At 40.2% G+C, this 22,536-nt stretch overlaps 1 protein-coding gene across 4 annotated transcripts in view; it reads right to left on the reverse strand.

Moving 5' to 3' along the window:
• Positions 1 to 908: 908 nt before the first annotated feature.
• Positions 909 to 22,536, reverse strand: part of EXPH5 (exophilin 5) — a 37,438-nt gene continuing 15,810 nt past the window's right edge. For 2 of the 4 annotated variants that reach the window (XM_074535190.1, XM_074535191.1), the window contains exons 2-7: positions 20,377 to 20,534; positions 16,315 to 16,386; positions 16,068 to 16,212; positions 11,392 to 11,440; positions 9,643 to 9,769; positions 909 to 8,153 (exon numbers count right to left, since the gene is read on the reverse strand). In XM_074535190.1, coding sequence (XP_074391291.1) covers positions 2,854 to 8,153; positions 9,643 to 9,769; positions 11,392 to 11,440; positions 16,068 to 16,212; positions 16,315 to 16,386; positions 20,377 to 20,534 — 5,851 coding nt within the window. In that variant the 3' untranslated portion in view covers positions 909 to 2,853. Of the gene's footprint in view, positions 8,154 to 9,642; positions 9,770 to 11,391; positions 11,441 to 14,082; positions 15,980 to 16,067; positions 16,213 to 16,314; positions 16,387 to 20,376; positions 20,535 to 22,536 lie in introns of those variants that run through there. The other 2 variants (XM_026790740.2, XM_074535192.1) reach the window with 2 other exon arrangements.

Here is a 22,536-nt window from a genome sequence, read left to right on the forward strand (position 1 = left end):
AAGGCAAGTTGCAGGCATATGGCTCTCTAGGGGTTTAATATATCTACTGTAAAGGTTCTACCATGGATGGAAAACTAGTTTGTGTGCTGGAGCCTTGTCAGCTGGCAGGACAAGAGAAGGCTCAGGCAGAGAGGCTCCTGCCTGAGCCCAGCGGCTGATGTGACTGCTGGCTGCAGCTGGGAGATGGACCAAGGCTGCCTGCCCTGCTCAATCCACGGCTTTGTTGACCATCAGCACCCTGATGATGTTGGCAAACATATTAAGATGCTGGATTTTTTTTTAACAGTCTACTGCATTCACAGCTTGTGAAAAACAAATACAGTACTAATACATTTTTTCATGTAAATGAAGAATTTATTTCAAACAAATAGTTTTGAATGTGAAGATCCTGTAAATTATCAATATTTATAGAATATATTTTTGCCAAAGAAAATCTTGGAAGAGTGAAAGTGTCAAAATTGGACTCTGCTAAACTGAGTGGAGCTGATTGCTATTCAAAAGGTATCCTTCCCTATGTTTTCATGCAGTTGACTGTTAGAATACTGTTGTTCAATGTAAATTTTAGTTTATAGATCCTCAACAGGCTGCAGTCTTCCACAACTAATTTACAATGAAAAGCAGTTTTTACTTGCTTACATTAAATCAAGCCACCTGATTTCCTGTCATACACAGCATAGCAAATGAAAAAAAATTATATCTGCAAGGTGAGCACTTAATCCAACTACTGTTGAATGGTTAGAAAATAGTTACAAATAAAAATGTTCTAAATCATCCACATCTAGTCAAGAAAAACTGTATGACCATTTACTTCCTTTGTACACATTTCTTTTATTAATCTTTACATTATGTAGGCTAGTATCCCAAATTTTTGGATTAATTTATTTTGCAGAAATGTACAACAACAGAAATTCCGCACAGATACTCAGCTGGTTTTATTGTCTTACTCTACAGAATCCTGTACACACAGAGAATAGAGAGATTTACAGAAAAACATAATCTCTCCTTAGAATACCACTTTTTACAACACTGCAGTTATACAGTAGTCATCTCCTTCCAGCACTGCCTATGTCAGCATATTCTTTTATCCTTGTGAAACAGGCATGTGGTAGAGATCAGTTCTGTCTATAAATATACAGCTTATGTTAGTCTTTCTATGTACAACAAAAGACAAATTACCCCAGCAAAAAGTAATGATACTTATATATCAGTACCGATTTGAACTACAGACCCACTTCTTTAACGAAGCTTACAGTATGAAAAAATAAGGATACCTCTTACCTACTGTAATATTTTCATCTTTTAGTTTCTTGTGGAGTAGTCAGTGATACAAGCATTGCTTGTTTTGTGTAAAATTGATTATTTCAAAATACCGATATACTGTCCTTCAAGTTAGAAAAATATAATTATGTCCTACAGAAATTTTATTGGATTAAAAAGCATATAAAAATATGGACCATCATTTCAGACCATATATGAAATTAGAAATAAAGTAGAAGAAAATGTATAATTATTTTGAAATATATCTTTTGGCTCAGTGAGCCACTTGTGATTTTTCATAAAAAGAGAACAAGGCTTAGTTAGAAATTTTATGGCCAGGGACAAGTTTTGGCTACTGAGGAATAATATTACATTATTGTTGTGAGGAAGTGCCAATGGAACATGTTTACACCCATTCAGTTAAGAGGATAAAGAGACTGTGGTCACAGCAGGATCAGTTGAAAAATACCAAAAGGGGACAGCAATTTGACAAAGGGCAAAGAGCCCTTTCTCACTGGTTTTATTTACTTTGCCTGTAAAAAGCCACCAGTCAGTACGGTGCAGTGGTGCCCCAGCCCAGTGGCTGCAGGTGCCTCATCCTGAGACCAGCCAAGCAGAGGCAGCTACAGAACTCTAGGACCCCACAAACTGTTTTGGTTATTTTCTCACTACTAGGACAACTAAAGGTTGAACCTATGAGGTTAATACAGGAAACCAACAAGCTACATTGTTAAAAGTGTATGTATTTTAATCCAAATTAACCTGTTTCTAAGACCAGAAATCTGGCCAGTCATGTCAACTGTAACCAAAGCAGTGCTGGTTATAAATCTTCCATGTCTGGAAAGCAGATTTCCATGCTCAGCTTTCTTTCTTTTAGCCAGCTTCTCAGGGCTGTGCCCTGTGTTGAGCTTTTTCTCCTACACTAGAAGTACCTCTGCAACTCACATTGCTCACTGCTCTTGCAATGCTGGAAAGTCCTGGTGTGGAATCTGCTTTAACAGCACAGCAGAAAAAATGTCACCAGGGACAGTGTTGCTATGCTTCCCAGGAATGCAGAAAAAGAACATTCATGCAGAATGTGCTGTAAAGATTTAAGAGGTTTCATTTTGTGAGGATATTTGTTCAGTGGGAAGGATTAGCATTATCATGCTTGATAATGAGGAAGATCAGAGAAACAAATTATCAGCAAAATAACTTCTTGGGTTTCTGTTAAATTCTGTAAGAAAAAGCAGCTCAAGCTAGAATTTATCCATTGCAGCACTGTGTAGCTGGCAGGAACCTAAGTACTGCTTGCTGACTCAGAGGAAAGCAATCCCCAGACTTACACTGCCCAAAGCTCCACGGCTGTTTACCTTCTATTATTTGGGGAAGGGATTTTTTAACATTGTTTTTTCCCTGCTAAGAGAAACATGAAAGGTGAAGCCACACATTTAATACAAAAGTCAAATACTCAGCTGATACATCATACTAACTCCCTTGAAACTAAGGAAGCTGTACCAGTTTATAGCAGCACAAGAATGGGCTCAGCGTATTTGACATGTTTTTGCCAGCCCAGAAACTACCACACTATTGTGCCCTTTTAGTACCACAGTCCCTTCATAGCTCTGATTCTTTATCTATCTCATCTAGGTAATATTCATCATCAGTGGTGGTATCACTGTCTGAGTCCGAGTAAGTGGCTGGGTCTTCCGCGTAGGTATCAGGCAGCTCTTGGGGGGACGAGGCAGCTGATGACATTTTGCTCCCAGCAGAACTCGAGCTCAGAAGCTCAGCCCTGTTTACAGAAGAGCTCTCTGTATCTCTGAAAGCACCAGGGTTATTCAGAAGACATGGTCTCCATAATCGCCCTTCTGTGAGTGACCTCTTGATATTTTCCAGGAAAGCCAGTTGTTGCTCTTTGCCAAATATACCAAATTCCACAGACGGATACATTAAATTTCTAGTGCTGTAACATTTCTCATCGTTTGACGCCCAGTTTTCATTCTCATCACAAGACAACAGCTCTGAGTAAGATTTAAATCTCTTCCCATGTATGCCATCTTTGGGTAGAATATTGCTTCCTGAGGCAGAGATCTCAAGGGAATCTCGAGCACAAATGCCCTCGGAGAGGTGACGCTCTCGCTGACCTTTTGCACGGCTCTTGCACAACTGATAGCTATTGAGGTTAGCGTTTTCTAAGCCAGCAGGCTGAGAGGTATTTTGATGCTGACCAAGCACTGTCTGGGAAGTCAGGTTTTGCTCTGGACATGTGTTTGCCTGCAAGCAGCTATTTACATAGGTGTTGGAGTTTTTGTCAGCTAAAAGTGGCAAGGGAGGAGCACAGGTATGACTGCTAGCTCTTCCTTTCTCTTCATCCAGTGGGTATGAGGTAGTAGCACTGGGGGAGATGGGCTGGCTTTTGCTTTCTAACCCGAGATCAAGCACTTGGGAATTCTTATTTCTTGTGGTTACTGATTTACCTGGAAATAGGGTTGTGAGTCTTGGCCTATTTTCCACTTTCACTGCAGTTTTTTGAGGACTGATGGCTTCCTTCTGGGTATATGAACTTGTAAAAGGCCTTCTTTTGCTGTTAGCAAGCAAAGAGGGATCATTCTGATTTTCAGTCTTCTTATTATCAGCTGTTCTTGGTCTTGGAGTATTCTTGTCAGAGTTCAGACTGCGATTCTGATTTTCATTGTCCAACTCCAGGAATGGCTGGTGGGAATCCATTGAAATCAATGAGTCAAGGGACATGTTGACCTCTAAAGAAGTAGCACTTCCATCATTCTGTGAAAAAATGTTACTTATGTGTGGTTTGGGGGGTAGATTTTTACTTGAAAATTTACGACTTGTTTTGTAAACAGCTGCCAATTTATTTTTAATTGAAGGTCTGTTTTTCCTTTTCTCTATGTCTTTGACTTTGTCGCTTGTGCAGTCAGAGAGAAGCTTGTTCTCCTCTTCTGCACTCTGTGTTATGTTTTGATTTTGTGTAACCCTGGGGACTTTAATGTTCAGGTTGCCCTCAATATGCCTCTCTGATTCCTGAAAACCACTGTAAACTTTACCCATATGAGAATTCTGTGAGTTTTGCTCTTTTTTAATTTTTGAATTCTTTACTTCATCTGTGCTAGCCACTTTGTCTAGCTGAAGAAATGGATCAGCACTGGAAGCTGTGCTTACCTCAGATGCTTTGCTTGGAGACTCTGGAAGCACTTTGCTGCAAAAGTTTGAACCATTCTCTTTTTTTCTTGAACTGTCAGTCTTAAATTGCAGTCCACTAAATTTATTATTACACAGAGGGGTGGTTCGGTGTAGGACATCTACTCTCTGTTTAACTTGGGCACTATCCCTGTACATACCTTCCACAGGAGTCAGTGGCACATCAGCATGCTCTGTGCTACCACTCCTTCCAAGGGAACTCTTCTCCTTGGAGCGGATGAATAAACTGTTCAGATTTTTCTTGTTCACTTTTGGGGGCTGAGAGCAAGTTTCAGAGCTTCCCTTCTGTACAATATTTTTATTTGTTGAATTAGAATATAAAGGCTTCTCTAAATGTCTGGTTGGCTTGGGAGGGGTTGATAAAGTGGACATTAGTGGTGTGGCTCTTTGTAAAATTTCCTTCTTTTCTTTTACATGTGTTTCTGCCTTTTGGCTGCTTGAAGCATCAGAAATGGCCTTACCTGATTTAGTCACTATCGCAGTGGATTGTGGGCCACCAAAAGAAATTTCTTTTGTCACCACATCAGAAAGTAAATTTTCTGCTAATGGTAGACATGCTGAATTATCTTTCCTGTTAGGTACCACACTCACTGACTTCTCAGAGCTAGGGGATAAATGAGAATTCTCTTCTTCACTATCAACAGCAGTTCTTAAATTCTGAGGTGTGACCAGAACTGAAGATACTTGGTCAGGAGAATATGAAGACACCTCTTTTTCTGAAGTAGTAGGGAAAAAAACATTTGCTAAACTCACATGACCTTCATTTTTCTTGTTTTGTATTCTTGGTGACTGAGCAGTCTCTTTGGGACAAGGTAAATCTGCATCCTCTGAATTATCTCTAAAGAGGCTACAAAATGTTTTTGAGTGCCTCCGTGGTAGTGTGTAATAAATTGAAACTAGTTCATGATACTTGACATGATCTTCATCAACACAAACTGTAAACGTGCTTGTGGTTTTATATTTCTGCAAAAAATTTCCCCCTTCCTTATAATCTGAAAACACAGAGGATTCTCTTCTACTTAGATGTTTACATCTGTCTGTCAGATCAACTGATGTACTGCTACTTACTGAATCATTACTATTTTTGCTTAAAGGACTGTGGTAATCTTTTTTAGTTGTGGCAGCATTTAATGATGCTGATGTTAGAAAGGAACATTTTGGATCTAAACAAGACACATCCCTTTGATTAGAATAACAGGTGTCAGCTCTATGCAGAGTTTCAGACCTTAAACAATCATATGCTCTGCTTTCTCTAGGTAAAGAGATAGGCGTCTCTGACATAATGCTACCAGCAATGCTGGCTGATTTTCTAGGCAAAGTGTAATAAATAACAAGGGGGTCAGAAGATTTGGAGCTATTTCTGCCAGGAGAGCCAGTAGTGCTACAGCTACTGCTATGTCTTGGCGAGCTGTCTTGCTTGTGAAATCTTCTAATACAAGGTGAAGTACTCCTCATTTTTTCAGTTCCTTTTTCAAGGCAAAAATAACTTAAACTATTTTCAGAGGTATTGGGTTCTCCATCAAAGCCACACATATAAATATTTCCAGAATTTCCATTTCGTGGGGAACTAGTAGTGAATTGTCCATTATAGTCCTTAGTAACTAAAGTGCTTGCATTTTGCAGTGTTTTCTGTGAAACCTCTTTGCTAACACTTGTCCTACTCACTTCAGCTGTTGTCCCCCCTTCTGCTTGAGATTCAGTAACAGGGCTATTTACTGAAGAGCTAGTTAGTGTTCCTAAGCATTTAGCATTGTCTTTATGAGAAAGTGCTTGGGGAGAATTTTGTGAGAAACTAGATGAGAGCTCAGGAGGACAGGACAGCATGCCTTGACAGTTTGCTAATTTTTCAGTGGATAGAGCAGAAGTAACATTCAGTAATGAGGAGTGTCTCTTTGGAGTAGCTTTGTTAAGGGCTTCTGCACTCCAACTATCCTGTTTGCTGCTCTCTCTTTGAGCTGCATAATGCAGATTATGTTCCCCTTCTTTCTGACTTGGAAGAAAAGGTTCCTTCCTGCTCCCATCACCTGGCAAAATACAGGGATGCTGACTGAACGCACTATTGGGTGGGCAATCATTTTCCTTCATTTCTACATTTCTTTTATCACCATTTGATGTATAAATTTTTGCAGTATCTCCTCTGGCAGTGGCTTGTGCTTGTCTCTTTGATGTCATTGTGCTATAGAGAGATACATCTCTCTGCCACATGGCAGAAGCTGGGCTGTTAGGGGAAAAACTCCGTGCGTTGATGTAGCTTGCATCTGCTTGTTGAGGAACTGACGGTAACAGCGTGTCTTCATCTGCCTGTTTCACACCTTCAGCCTTTTCTAGGTGTGCAAAGTCTGCCTTTGTACTCCTTTGGGTAACAACAACTGAATTCCTGTTCAGTCTTGTAGGTTCTGGTTGGTTCTTTGAATTGGGAAAGACTGACTCATCCGTTCTGATACCAGATGAAGAAACAGAAGATGTACAACTTAGCCAAGGCTGACAGCCCTCAGTGAATTCTGAAAAATTTCTGTTTGCACTTCTTGTCATCCTTTTGATACTTGTATTTTCTGGAGAGTACACGTGAAAATCATTCTGCAGGCGCTGTGAACCAAACTTGGCATTCTTTGCATGTGCCCACTGCTGGTCATTTAAATTAGCCATAAATGCTTCAAAGCTGGCGTCAGGGGAAATAAACACCTCATCACTGTAACACTGAGGAATATCAGTCCAAGAAGGATAGCTGTCTTTTCTTCCATAAGAATTTTTTTGGTTTGCATACAGCTTCCCATGACAAGAGGTGTCTCTGTAGAAGGATCTAGAGAGATTATTTTCTGATTTGTATACAGGATAGTTTTCCCAGTTATCAAAGGGCAATGGAGAAGTAGCTTTGTCAGGGCAACTAACTCTGCTAAAGCAATTGCTACTTGAAATAGATCTTCTGTAGTGGTGTTTTGAGTGGTAACTTGGGTATTTCTTAGTTTCTTGTAAAGAGCTGGGATATCTACCATGGTCTGTAGCATGAAATTCCATCAGTGATTGAGTTCTAAACATTGTTTCTGGAGCTTGTTCTGAAGAGTCTGGTGTGTTGTTCCATACAATGGAAGACAGAGGAATTCTCTTTGGGTTCTGTCGACCAAACCTTGGTACAAAACCATTCTTGCTCTCCCTTGCCAATGGATGCTGCAAACTAGATGCTGAGAGCTGATCAGAAGATACTGATGATGGACATCTCCGAAGGGAACACACAGAGTAACTCCTGCCAGCTGTATCCCTGTTCATACAAGCCTTGTGCCTAAATCCGCTGTTGTGTGTTACGGAGGGGGGATATAAGCTGCCCTCAGAAGACCGCCCGAAGGACACCGCGGACAGCCTCCGGCGGTGCAGACGGGGGTTCCCCTCCACTGCATCACCATAACTGCAATCCTCCTGAAAGGCTGCTTGGTGCCAGTTTATATAGGCACTCTGTAACTTCCTTGGTCTGATGAAAATCTTGTGTTCATCTTTGGCCCGCAGTGTTCTCATTCCATCTGGGAAAAATGTGCTAGGCACGTCACTCCAGTCATTTCTCTGTTGCCCCCTGCCAACAGTCTGCCTCTTTGAAGTAGGGAATGCGCTACTACTTTGGACATTGGATGCACTGCTTGTAGAAATGATCCTGTCCAAAGGGTCTTGGGCTTGCTCCTGGGCCAGCTGGTCATCCAGATCACTTAGAACTGCACAGGGGAAAAAAAAAAGAGATACTTGGTTTTGTTTTCTTTAATAATCTTCTGACTGCTTATGTTAAAAAGTTTCACGTACTACATTAATAATCGGAACTGGCTTTAAAAGGAGTCAGCTTCTCAGCATTCAAAACCCTTCCCAAACCACACATTCTTCTTCCCTAGGACTTTTCAGCAGTCACCCATTATGACTAGAAGAAAAAAAATGTTCTCCTCCATGACTGTTTATGTAAATGTTAGTCTTTATGCTATTTAAAGGAAGAACAAAACAATTTGAACTCTGAGTTCTCACTCACTGAGTGTGTGTGTGTGTGTGTGTGTGTGTGTGTAAACCTTCCAAATACAGCCTGTAAGCAAAAAAAATCCCTGAAAAGAATTCACTAGGCAAACATCTGGCATGTCCACTGTTTATTTCATTCATAAAGTAAGTTCTCTTCTGAATTGTATGAGCACTGAAAATGGCATTTTCTGCATAAGAAAGGGTAATTAAATAGTTAGGAAGCTGTGATTCAATCTAGCAACAAATATGTATTTATATAAACATATATAGTCAACCTCATGAAATGGAATTAAACACTATGTAGCTCAATTAACCAAAATATTCAGTCAGAAGACTGATAGCAGTGTATTAAAACTATTTTTATTGTCAAAAGCAATTATTCCTTTGCTAATTGTATTTTGCTGTTTTCAAAATATTATACATAATATACAATGGATATGATTGTTTTGTTACAGAATTTCCTAATCCACTTAAATACATAAGACTGAGTGATCAGTCACTACAAACCTGTGCTAACACTACAAAAGCATTAAGAAAGCATTGATAAATATGTATAGTTGGAATAAAATGTGATCCAAAAGTACTAAAATTCTTCATTTTTCCTAAGTTTCTCTTCAGCACACAAAATAGAGGACTCCTGAGAAATCCAGCTTAGAACAAGAAAAAAGATGAGTTGTTTCTGAGTCTTCCATTAGGAGGACATGAGCCAAGCTGAAAAAGAACCTGCAACTCTTGACTGGGGGTATAAAAAGGCTCCCAGAAAACTAACTGAATGCCATAGTGCCTCTTGATTCTGTGGTTTCTGGCTTTACAGTTTATAAAACCAGGCCCAATGATTCATCATGATCCAAATTATTCATGGAGGAAACGGACAGAATTCTCACATAACCCTATGTCTTCATCTAAAGGGTGCAGTGTGGGCTCCCAGCAGAAACAGCAGAGAACTGTGCACAGTTACATGGGATTCTTCTGAACTGTATCAGTATGAGAGGAAATGCACTCTAAGAGTGATTGATCACTGACATCTCCTGAAATCAGTGCTGGAGTAGACATTTTGCTGTCAGACAAAGACAACACAAAGTAGCCACTCCGCTAGAAATGAGCCATTTTTTTACAGCTGTGCTTTTGCAGAAAATTCTCCCAAACCACAGTAACTTCTGGTAACAGTACTATCAAACAATACCAATATAAGGACACACTTACCACTGAAAATCTCCTTCTCTAGCTGTTCATTCCATTCCAGTGTACTTTTCTCCACTGTTTCATTTTGGTTTGTATCAAAAGATTGACCACTTGTTTCAGTTGACATTGGGGAATTACACATTTCAGCCTGTTAAAAATTGTAAAGTAACCTGGTTTCAGTTCTTCATGTGGGTTCAAATCACATTTCACATATCACATCACAACCCGTGTCACAAATTCCAGAGGTGAGCAAGCTCTGTCAGTCCATTAAATAATGTATTATTAAAATACACAACTGAGGGTTGTAAAATTGCATGCAGTTTACAGAGTTCTACACATATAATAAGGAAAATTACTCATCTTGTCCTCATCCTGTAGCATGTTTTGGATAAGGGCATAGTTTACTTAATTTATCCTAATGCATCCTTATTGCATTGTATCTGTCAATTTAGTTTTCCACAATCACTTCTTCCTTGACCAGTGTATTTTAAAATTCACCCACTTTCCTCCCAACCAAGATTTAATAATTTAACACTACAGTCCACTTTCTTATAGAAAGACAGCACTTAGTGATAAAAGTGGGGAAAATGTCATCCTATTCCCATCTGTTTTTTGATTACATGTTAAACCCAGAGGTTCTATCCCACCCATATTTCACTAAGCTCACAGTCTCAGATGGTGGAAGTGCAGACAATTGTTTAACTGCTGAATAATTTTAGCTGAAACTCTTCCTCCTTTTTTCAAAAAAACCCACCCTACTACGTTTTTTTGTTTGCCATATTCATAATATTTTACTCATCTAGCTATAATATAGCTTTATATAATATGTTTCTATAACAGACATGATTCCCTGATAAGATCTTTGCTCAGTCATATATTAATATAGATTATCTCTTTGTTTTTGAAATATCAGAGAAGGGAGGTGGCCAGTTTACATCCTCTGTGCTTTTGATTATACACTGTATACCTTCTTAGTCCCCTCTGTGGTTATGCCACCCAACTAAAGATGAGGAAAAACATGTTAGTAATACAGGGTAATGAAATAATTAAGATAGAAAATATAATCCTTGGAAGAAAATCTGATATTTCAACAGCATGCACTTAAATTACATCAGAAATAAATCTGCTTTATCCTTAAAATGAGCTTGTGCTTATAAAATGGAACATGCATCCATCCATCCATGCATCCATCCATCCATGCATCCATCCATCCATCCATTCATATCCATCCATCCATCCATTCATATCCATCCATCCATCCATCCATCCATAAAAAAAAAAAAGTTCCTACTTCAAAATTTACATTTACATGGTAACTCTGTGCATGGAAATGTTGCACGAGAGGTTCTAGATTACTGCCTGTCAAAGGCCAGCTACTCTTTTTCATCCTTGTACAAATGAAATGAAACAAAGTAAATACACTAGATTATGATTTAGTGTGAGTTTTGATCTATTTACAGGTTGGTTACAGTTGCCAAGATATGTGAAGGTCCTGACCTAGGAAAATATCCATGCAATTATTCTGTCATTATGAGAGATCTGAAATCCAGCAGAGCTAGATGTAGGGCCTAGCTAGGAAAGCTTTGGATTTTAACAGAAAAGCTCAGTCTACTACAACAAGTTCACGACAAAGACATTTTACTCATCACTTAAAACAAGAACTGCAAGAATACTATTTAAACACGTTAAAGCAACAGCCTAGAACAAGGGGACTAATTTTTGAAAAATCTGTATTTAAACATTGCAGAAAGAAATTGATAAGCTACTTACCGTTGCCATTTCTTCCACTTTTGAGGGTGGGCTAGCAGAACTGTCATATCTGTAGGCAGAGGGATTTAAATGTTGGTTTTGAAAAGGAACTTGCTGTAATTTCATCAAGTAGGAAATATCCAGCAGCTTCTCATTTTAACAACTATTAAGAAGCATCTGAAAAAAAACTTGCTCTATGAAGAATTCATCCTTACCTCCCCCCTGCCAATATCCTGAAAAATAAAGTGCTTGGAAAATGCACCATTCAGTTTGGCCTTGTCAGCTTGCAAACTTCATAACTGCACAGCCAAAAATGAACTCAACCTACTGACATCTCAGTGTCTGCAACAGAATTGTTTTAATCCAGCATTATGGTAAGATGGTATTTGTTCTTTTTCCAAACAACTATAATTTAGTAGGTACTAGTCATACTTAAGTTATATACTTGTTAAGTTCTGACTGGTTTGCATCTGCAATTCCATTGTTTTTCTCTTCCGTTTCACCCTACTCAGATGCAGAGCTGTGCTCTGTCCCTGCAAAGGAGGAGAGACAGACAGCAGATTGGTTTTGGTGTGAACTTTGGAACTTGCTGCTATTCACCCAAAACAGCCTTTATTTACCAATTTTTAAGACGTGGTAGAAGGTTCATCTGCTTTCCTAAGCTATTTAAGGAAATAAGGGCTGCAAGGGCTCTACAAGGGCTTGGCAGAGAACTGGCTCGAGCGTCTGTGAGTAATGCAGTGGTTGGAACAAGCCGAGAAGCCCCGAACATAAAAAGTACTCTGTCTGATGGGGTGACTTGCAGACAAATACAAAATAAATGAAAGAAACAAGAACAGGACTAGACGTCACTGAATCTATTCAAGTCTGCAGATCCTTGTTTTACAACTAAGCAAACCCAGTCCCTTCAAATGCCCCGAAGGAAATGTTGTTCAGTCTGTGCTGATTGCCAATTCTTCCTCGTCTCAAAAACTGTTTTTTTCCCAGGAAGTTAATTCTTGGGAGAAAATGAAGTAGGGAAAGATGGTTCTGCTCAGTCCTCTTTGTCTCAAAGTCTTTTTGAATGACCTTGTTCTTAGGCTCTTAAAGCCTCCCTGTGCTCAGGTAGACTACTTTATTGTGCTTCAACAGCAAGTATAAACCGGCTCGTTGGCAAGTTCTTTGTGGCCCAGCCTTTCCTCCTGAAGTGCTTTGTCATTTGTTTGCAATGTGCTTGCAGGCAGGGAAGAACAGTTGAAAGGTGCAATTTGTTTTTGCTTCTGTAATTGTGAACTGTAAAACCAGGATTCCTCTCTGACATGGGGTCCAACTGAAACCAAACAAGCCTGTTGACTTCAGCGGGTTTAGGATTTGGCTAGACAGTCTGAATCTAAAATTCCTAATTTTTCCTTGTAGCTCTGAATAAAAACAGCCATTAAATCGGGGGTTAGCTCCCCCTTTGAATGAAGTTTACAGAACCAGAACCCAGAATTGTATGTAGCTTTTCCTTTAAACTTAAATAAAGTTGTGTTTTGATGCTTCTCTAACAAATTAAGAACGAAACTTAGGTTTCAGAGCCTTTACAGAGCTTTTACAATGATTTCCTGCAAATTAAGTTCAGTAAAATCCTGTGGCTTAGCAAGTTACCTTAGTTATATGCATAACAAAAATGCAAAAGCTTTGTTAGAAGCTTTCTTCTTCAGCTTTACTGTGCAAAGCCACTCTTTGGCAAAGCCCAAGAGCACAAAGCTCTCCCCACCTGATGTTGTATTAATTGCTCCTTGCAATGAACCTACGTGAAGTAGACATGTTAGTTTGAAATGTCAGTTAGAAATGTCTTCTGATAGTCTAGGCAAAATTTAAATTTTCATTTGCACCTGTGGCACTATTCTAAATTCATCTGTGTCTTTATTGTCACTGTTCTCTCAGAAATAACTGGCCATTGCATACTGCATTATTTTTCTCCCTCCTAATTTACACTGACGAGGTTATTTTAATATTTTCCCTATGCCAATCTCTCAATTTTCCAAACATAGAAACCTTATTCGTTTCTATGAACTGTTTTAAATTTTCCAGCATTTAAAAATTAAAATTTTCCTATTTTCAGAGAAGTATTGCCTAATTTTAGGAAACAGTAATTCAGTTTCTTTTTTGGTTAATGACACAGATCAATGTTTACATTATTTTGCACACAATGCATATGCACATATACTTTTAAATATTGTCTGTTATTCATAAACAGGAAAGAAGCTAAATCGATGTTGAAGTTCAGAAATATTTGCCATGTGGAAAATTATCCTCAATATGGAAAATGAAAAATTATATTTTCTACTTTTCCACTTCCATATATATGTATCTTTTTAATGACAATCAAATGTAAGATGAAAAGTAAAAGATGACAATCACAACTGTAACAATAATAAAAATCCATAAATTAAAATCTGCTGTGAATTAGTATTTCCACAGAGGCAAGGCACCTGTCTTCCCCAGGCTACCACCAAGCTGTCTAATGTCAGTATAATCCATTTTCTTCAAGACTATTCTTATCAGTACTAAGTAAGAAGCCAACTAAAACCCAAACACATAAATCACATATGCTGAAAACACAATTAAACAGCATTTTTATCCAGGATGAATCACACTTACACATATAGAAGAGAACAAGAATGAATTCAAGAACTGACACCTTTGAACCGAAAGGGATCAAGCTGCCTTCAGACTACAGTTACAAACCTTTTATGAGCATCTTCCGTATGTCCATGCGAGCACACTCCTTCCTGCAGCATCCATAGTTTATTCTCACAGTAGAACACAGCTGCTGAAACTCCCTCTCCAGAACTGAAAGGACCCTCTAACCAGCCATTAATGTTCAGCCATTGAAAAGCTTCTGCCAGCTAGGCTTACTTACAGGATTTACGGTGCTGCGTCCTACAGTGTTTCACTAGCTCTCCAAAATAACTCTACCTGGTGAGAGGCAGATTATTTCAGTGCTTTGCCTATGCATAAAGCAAACCACATGCCACGGCAACACCTAGAAGAGGGTGGGGGAAGTTTTCAACAGAGAGGCGTGACTAGAAAATGGAGCAATCAGCTCAGTTACACGTCAGGATTGACTTGTTTATTTTTCAAGTTATGCACGGTCAGAAATCAAAGGCATCTGAGCCTGAGATACGATAGATTTTCCATGGAAAAAACAGATAAACACACACAAAAAAAGCTGATCTAATGAGTAGGCACAGTTTGGTTTTTTTGCCTTCTTCAATTAAGAAATCATTTCAGTGCTTAGATTCTACAGCAAAGCCTCGACCTTCGTGTGTGCATTGGCTACCTCACTGTGCACCAGGATAAAGCACCCTTGAAATCTGATTCTCAGTTACACAAGTGACCCTTTATTCTTCGGGGAGGACTGTGGCCCAGCATTTCTGTGTTCCAGAATAAGGGGCATTATCAGGTCACAAGAAAGAGGAAGGAGAAGATGACAGGTATGGAGCAGTGTTAACACTGCATATTCTTTTTCTATATTGTGTTGTTATGTAAGAGAATTGTTACCAGTGAAAATCCACAAAGCTAACCTCAAAGCCTCTACTTCAACCTCTCCTTAAATCTCCTGCTTTCATACAAACACTCCACAATAGCAAGCTGCTATGTTACAAAACCTACGTATCAGACTAATCATAATTTCTTTAGAGGCTTGCATTCCCTGTCATTGTTTATTACAGCTGTTTTATTACATCATGCCAGCAGGGAGCCCCAGGCACAGACCAGAATACCAATCTGAGACGCACCGAGCAAAATCAGCGTTTTGTACCAAAGATCTTGCATCTTTGTACTTGGATTTCACAGCACTGCACAATGCAGCTCTACCTGTGATTGCCAGCCCCAAGCATTACCCTAAGATGCACACAAGAATAGCAAGATTTCATGCACGTGTTGCTGACGTACAGCCACAGAGGACAAAAGTTAAGAGAGATCAGGCAGCCTAACCGGCCTGAGTGTAGCTTCCCCCACCGCTTTTCCTCAGAACAGCAGCTTCAACCCTGGCAATGGCAAAGGAGAAGGATGCTCTTCAAACAGCAGCTCCAGAGCTGCGTATGAGACCAACTTTGGTTCAGATTCAAAAACCCAAGTAAAGCAAAGCAAACCTAAGTACTGAACCCAAAGCACTGACAAAGCACAGAAGGCAAAAGGGCCAAGAGCTGTCCGGTTTGCCTGGCTGGAGCTAAAGCTGCAGGGCTGCCTCTAAGCTGCCTCTGGGCTAGGAATGGTGGGAACTGATGCAGCAGAGCTGCCTGGGGCCGGCACTCTCTGCCATGACTTGGGAAAGCTGTGCTTTCCTATTGTATCACAGCCACAGGGCACCTGATCCCCATGCACCATACGCCGTGTCCTCTTGAGAGGGAATGAAACAGGATGCAGCTGCTCCTAAGTCTACAGCCTTTCATATACTTTTAAGTCTTTATGCAAAACCTGAGCAAAATAAGTTTAGCCAAGAGACTCTACCTACTACTTGTGACTTAGTCCCTTTCTTCTGACACAATACAGATAATCTTTCATTACAGGACCAAGTAAAATCACAATCTTCCCAATGGGGTAAAAAGCATGAGACTGAAAAAATAATTTAACAAAATTTTCTAAAACTTTAGAACATTTCTAAACCACAGAACAATTCATATACTTTTTAGAAGCTGGAAATAATGTATGTTCTCATTATAGCTCACCGTGGTTGCTTCTGACTCTGGGTTTTCCTTGATCTTCTAAAGGAGGAAAGCCAAGCAAAAGGTGATCTGAACCCCAGAAAGGAAGCTGAAGTGTTCTTTTGTGCTTGAGGATTTGTGCGGGATGACATTTTTATTTCTTTATGATCTAAAAATGTGATAAAAAGCAGATTTGTTTTGAGCTCTTAATAAATGCAGTATTAAAATATACATAAATGTTTTATCTTCATAAAAAATTGCTTTTGCTTACCTTTTATGTCAGGTAAATCCAGTTTTGACATTTTTGGACAGACTATGTAACATACTGGTTTATAATGACTAACTAGAAGACAGAGAAAGATAAACAGGTCTAAAGTTTCAAAATGTATTATTTGTTTTGGGTGATGCATGTGAGCTACATGAGGCTGATTTTCACAAAGTAATCAGAACTCAATTACTTGAAAATCATACCTGTTTTAAAATACAGGCAAATCAAACATTTGAAAATTGAGGCCCCCCACAATCATTACTCACTTTCTTTTTACGTTTGTAAGAAATATAAATGCAACAACCCAGAACATACAATGACCTAAGTGACTGTAATGTAACTACATAACACCAACTCAGACTAATGTGCCCTCTGTATCACAGATTTCCTTACACTGGGATTCCTGTGGCCACTAGAGTACCTTTTTTTTCTGCTACAAACTGCATATCACATCTGTATTTTCAATGGAAGATATTGTGAATGATTTCTTTGGGAAGGTTATGACTTGTTTTCTTCAAACAGAACATAAACTCAGTCTGCCTGTAAAAGCAGCAGGCATTTGGTGGGAAGATGATGATGAGTATTACTTATAGAAAAGGGAAAGAAATAGAAGGATCTGCCCCACATCACAGAGAAATGGAGGATATAAGGAAACAAGATATTACTCAGGAATAAGGCATTACTTTTTTTCCATTTAAAGCAACACATTTAAAGCCTGAAACAGCACAACAGCTGAAAATGGCTTATCCAATGACTGTAGGAGAAAGCAAACCCAGAAATTAGGGCAAAGTGACATTTATAACAACAGCAAGGGGCAGCATTTTGGACATTGTCCAAATGAAGTGAATAATTCATGTAATGTGATTTAAATCTTGTGTGTAATACATGGCTTTCCCTTCAGTGACAATCTCTGTGTACTTCAAAATGCCTCATTGTTCACCCCTTTCAGAGCCTATTCTCTTGGTGGCATGGACTTGACAATGCAGGTGACATCAAGAGAGTCCTATTAGCACTGCCATAGCCAGGATGGTCTTAGGATGTAGACACAGCAAGGCTTGCAGGAAGAAGTAGGATCTTTTATTTAGCCAGCTTATACAGTTGGAAATATCAGACAAGCCTCTGAGGCACACAAGCCCTTCTTCAGATCTGAAATAGGAACAGGTGCTTTCAAAGTTAAGTGCCAGAGAACAATTACACAGAGTTTAGTCAGACCATCTCTGAAAGATAAAAATTGTAGGTAGCTGAGGACTAGAGGGGATGTTGGGGATAAAAGGTCAGGAAAACCTGAGATCTATTCTATGCAGGTCTGTAGTATGAGGAAAATGTTTAAGGTTTCACTTATCTTTCGAAATCCATGACTCTACTTCCAGTTGCTATGAAGCACAAATAGGAGGAGCTCAATGAAAAACATGCAGAAGTGTGAATGGAATAAAAGCATATATTGTGCATGAGAACTATCTGGATAGAAGATGAAAGTGCAGAATACCATGCTTTTTATAGAGACACTGTGTTTCTGCTGCATATTCATTTTGGATGGGCATCAGAATCTGTGAAATGAGATCTCAAGAAATTGCTTCCTTGTCAGGCCAACTTTTCAGGCTTTGAAACTCACCCTGATAATAAGAACTAGCATGCCTTTAGCCCAGTGTTACCAGAAAAAGTTTTCCACTGGTATAGTCAAACATTTCTCACCCAAATCCGTCTACTTATTCCAAATGTTATTTAGGTGCTTTTAGTTTTTTAAGAAAACTAGACAAAACCAAAATTTTTTGGTCCTGTTTTTGGCTGGTATAGTTAATTTTTTCCATAGCTACTTGCATGGGCTATGTTCTTGATTTGTGCTGGAAGCAGTGTCAGTAACACAGGGATGTTTTGGTCACTGCTGAGCAGCCCTTACACAGAGTTAAGGCCTCTCCTGCCTCTCACCCCACCCTACAATCCAGTAGCTCAGTGTGCACAAGGAGCTGGGAGGGGACACACCTGGGACAGCTGACCCCAGCTGACCCAAGGGACATTCCAGACCACACAGCACCGTGCTCAGTGTAGAAAGCTGCGGGGAAAGAAGGAAGGGAGGATGTTCAGAGTGACAGTGTTTGTGTTCCCAAGCAACCATTGTGTGTGCTGCAGCCCAACTTTCCTGGGGACAGCTGAACACCTGCCTGCTCACAAGAAGTGGTGACTTAATTCTTTGGTTTGCTTCCTCATGTGCAAGGTTTATCCTTTATCTATGAAATTGTCTTTATCTCAACTCATGAGTTCTCTCACTTTTAGCTTCTTGCCCATCCTGATGGGGGTCAAGTGAATGAGCCACTGGGTGGTGCTTAGTTGATGGTTGGGGTTAAACCACAAAAGTTCTTTGGGATACCCAGTGCAAGGCTCGAAGTGTTTGAGATAATAACAGACCTCAGTGGAATGTGCTAGACAGAATTTATCACTGTTCTTGCTTAGAATTCTTGTTTAGCTATTAATTGACAGGCTCCAGTGTTTGCTATGGGGCTCGCTTGCCAGGCTGTAAGTTAGAGCCTATGCTCCTTGGTGCAATGGTTATGTGCCATGGTTATGGTGCACCTCTGAAGGGATTGTGACCAGGAGTAAGTCTGTAGAAGGTACACATCTCCAAGAATCTGTGGAGAACTTCAAAGTGAGTGGCCATGGATAAGCCCATGACTCCCCCACGGAGACTGCAGCCACAGGTAAGACCATGTCAGAGTAGGTGCATTTCTGAAGGCATTGTGGCCCATGGAGGAGGCCATGCTGGAAAAGGTGCACCTCAGATGGACTGGGGCTGTGGATAACTCCATGCTGCAGCAAGTATATCCCTGGAGAGACTGTGACTCTACTTGGAGCAGGAATACCCCTGAGACACTGCAGTACATGAGTTAGTCTTAGCTGGAGCAGAGGCAAGGTGAAGGCAGTGGGGTGGTTAATGGGGATACACTGAAGAGTGGGACCTGAGCATGATGTAAATGGCATGGAATAAGGAATAAAGAATGTGTTGGGTTTGGCTGTGATAATTAATTACTTCCATAGTAACTAATATGGGGCTGTGTTCTGGATTTGTGCTGAGAACAGTTTTGGTAATTCAGGGATGTTTTCCTTACTGCTGAGCAGGCCTTACACAGAGCCAAGGCTTTTCTGCTTCTCACCCCACCCCATCAATGAGTGGATTGGGGATGTACAAGGAGGCAGAAGGGGATGCAGCTGGGGCCAGCATACCTGATGAAAATCCCATACCATACAGCATCATACTCACCATATAAAAGCTAGGGGAAGAAGAGGGAAGGGGGGACATTCACAGTGATGGCATTTGTCTCCTCAAGTCACTGTTACATGTGATGGAGCCCTGGAGATGCTGAACACCTGCCTGACCATGGGGAGTGGTGAATGAAAGCCTTGCTTTGCATTGCTTGTGTGCGTGGCTTTTGCTTTATCTACCAACTGTCGTTACCTCAATTCACTTTTACCCCTCCAATTCTCACCCCCTCCCATGGTGGGGGAGTGAGTGGCTGTGTAGTGCTTTGCTGCCAGCTGGGGTGAAACCACAACCTTTTTGTACAATGCAGACATCACTGCTTTGATTGGGAAACTACCACTGTATTTACTATAATTATAGCAATTTCATTTTGATTAATAAAGACTTTTTTTACTGTGAGAACAATTAATCACTGGAACAGCCTCCTCAGGGCCATGGTAGAGTCCCCATCACTTGAGCTTTAGAGATGTGACTGCAAATGGTGCCAAATAATCTCATTCAGGTTCCCCTTCCTATGAAAAACTGGACCTGAAGATCTTCTGATGTCCTTCCAACCTGGGCCATACTATGATTCTAACTATGGCATAAAAATATCTGGGATTTTCTGTTGTGAATCCCAGCTCTGCTTTTAACAGAACCTGCTCAAAGAAACATACCCATTTTGAAAACACATCTTTAATAAAACTATGGTTTGAGAAGAAGCTCAGTGCAATTTCAGAAACAAGGATTAACTATTACACTCTGACATGCCATAAGACACTGGTTTGGTGACCACTATTATATAGATGAGGAAATGGACAAATGTAACTCACTGGTGTTTTTGCTCTTCCTTAGCTGATGCTCTAATGGTGGTTTTAACATTCTATTGACATCAATGTAATTCTGATATTTTCTTCTTTTTATTTCTTCAAACCATTCTCCAGTCACTCCCTGCAGCCCTTTTTCAGACTTCTTTCTCTTCAAAAGTTTGCTAAAAAAAAAGGAAAAAAAAAGCCATTTTAGATATTACAGGGCTATCATTAGGAACTCTCCCTGTTTTTCATTAAAGCATTTACAGTATATCTCTACATATAATGACTTCTACAAAGGCAGTGGGACATTTACAGCAATCACATAAAAGTTTTAGTGACAGCAACATTCTACTGTTTAACAAATGACTCATATGCTTGCATTATTCTCATCCTTAAGGAAGTGCATCATTTTTCCTTGCAAGAATAAGGCAATTTATATGCATTCTAAAACTAATTGAATGTAAGATTAAGTTGATCCAATAATCAAATTAGAATAAATAACACTCAAAATAAAGCAAATTTTGAAATATTTATTCACTCATTTAAATAGAAGAAATAACAAAATTATTTTTATTTTCTAGGGGTAGATCACTGATGCCCTGACAATGAGGTGCCCACTACACATTTTCCATGCAAAGGAGAACAGTAAATTCAGCTAATAGATATTCATGAAACATGTTCAACAAGTTTGTCACATTTTCCTATTTCCTTGATGCATAGTGATTCTGCTTGTGTTCAATATGGATGGAGGCAGCTAATAATGAATATGAATGTTCTGCCACACTGAGGTGCAGCCTGAGCAAGCTACACACATATGGCTGCAACTGAAGAAGATATTTAGTAGCAAGTTTAGATTTTAGACCAAGAGGTCATAGGAATGAATTGTTTAGCTGGACAGAAAAGAAAAAGGTACAATTGCAAAGGAGTGGGAATAGTGCAAGGGACATGCAAAGTTACTTGTTTTTAAATTACATTTACACTAGTGTCGAAAGTATAGATGCAAATGCAGCAAATCCACATCCCCAACTGATTCTGATGCTAACAAAACAAGACGTCGTGCACAGCCTGGAGATGTAATACCAATGTTTGAGCATGGCTTTCATGTAAATCTGCCTCCTTAATCAGGGGTAAAAATCTGTGTCCAGAATACAGATGCTCCCAGTTGCTTCAGTTATCAATTTAAGTAAAAACTCATCTGAGACAATACTATTTCACAGAACAAACTTAAAATTAAACATCTAGTCTGGAAATGGATATATTTTGATCTGGAATTTATGGAATTCATTGTCCATACTAGCCCCTACTGTGCATCTGGTGGCATCTGATGGACAGGAAGGCTGGAGGGAGACATGTTTGGGAAATGAGTATTTCCCTTGAAGAAGATTACACAGCCACCTGCACGAGTACTAGCCATTCCAAATAAACTTATTACAGAGGCAAAAATGTTACTCATCGCAGATATTACCGCACCATGGGAGTGACTAAACACCGTAAATGCATTGTGCAGCCTGGAACGCAGCCTAGCACTGATGTGAAGCAGGAGGGGATGAACAATGTGCTCTCCATAGCCAACTCCATGACCTCACTCCTGTGGTAAAGGGGATCCAAGATACTGGGAGGAGTAAAAGCACGGAGAGGAGAGCATGAGCTGCTTGGGAAGTAGCCGCAGCCACAGCGACTGCCCGGGAAACAATCCCTGGGCGGTTCTGCTGAAGTCCCGAAAGCGGAGAGCATCTGTTAGGATCCATCCCCGCGGGCCGAATCGCTTTCCCCGCGGGAGGCGGCGCTGGGATCGCCGTTCCCGATCTGTTTTAGATCCCACCAGGCCGAATCGCTTTCCCCACGGGAGGCGGCGCTGGCATGGCCCCTCCCGGGCAGGCGAGCGGGGCCGTGGCGCCCCCCGGCGGCAGCCGCCGGCAGCACCGCCCAGCGCCCGCGGCCGGGGAGCGACCGGACGGGCGCAGAAACAGCTGCTTGCCGCACATTTACGCATTCCAGAGCAAAGGGAATTATAAAAACCCCACAATCACTCTATAATAGACCATACCAGGCACTGCACGAACGCGCCTTGCACGGAGAAATGGAGTTAAAAGTTTTGCACAAACACTGACTTCACTGCTTAAACACTGTAAAGTCTGTACTGGTACATGCCTGGCATTATATGTAGTCGTTATCTGTGTA

The sequence above is a fragment of the Zonotrichia albicollis genome, chromosome 2 (genome assembly GCF_047830755.1).
Source record: "Zonotrichia albicollis isolate bZonAlb1 chromosome 2, bZonAlb1.hap1, whole genome shotgun sequence".
NCBI classification, from domain to species: domain Eukaryota; kingdom Metazoa; phylum Chordata; class Aves; order Passeriformes; family Passerellidae; genus Zonotrichia; species Zonotrichia albicollis.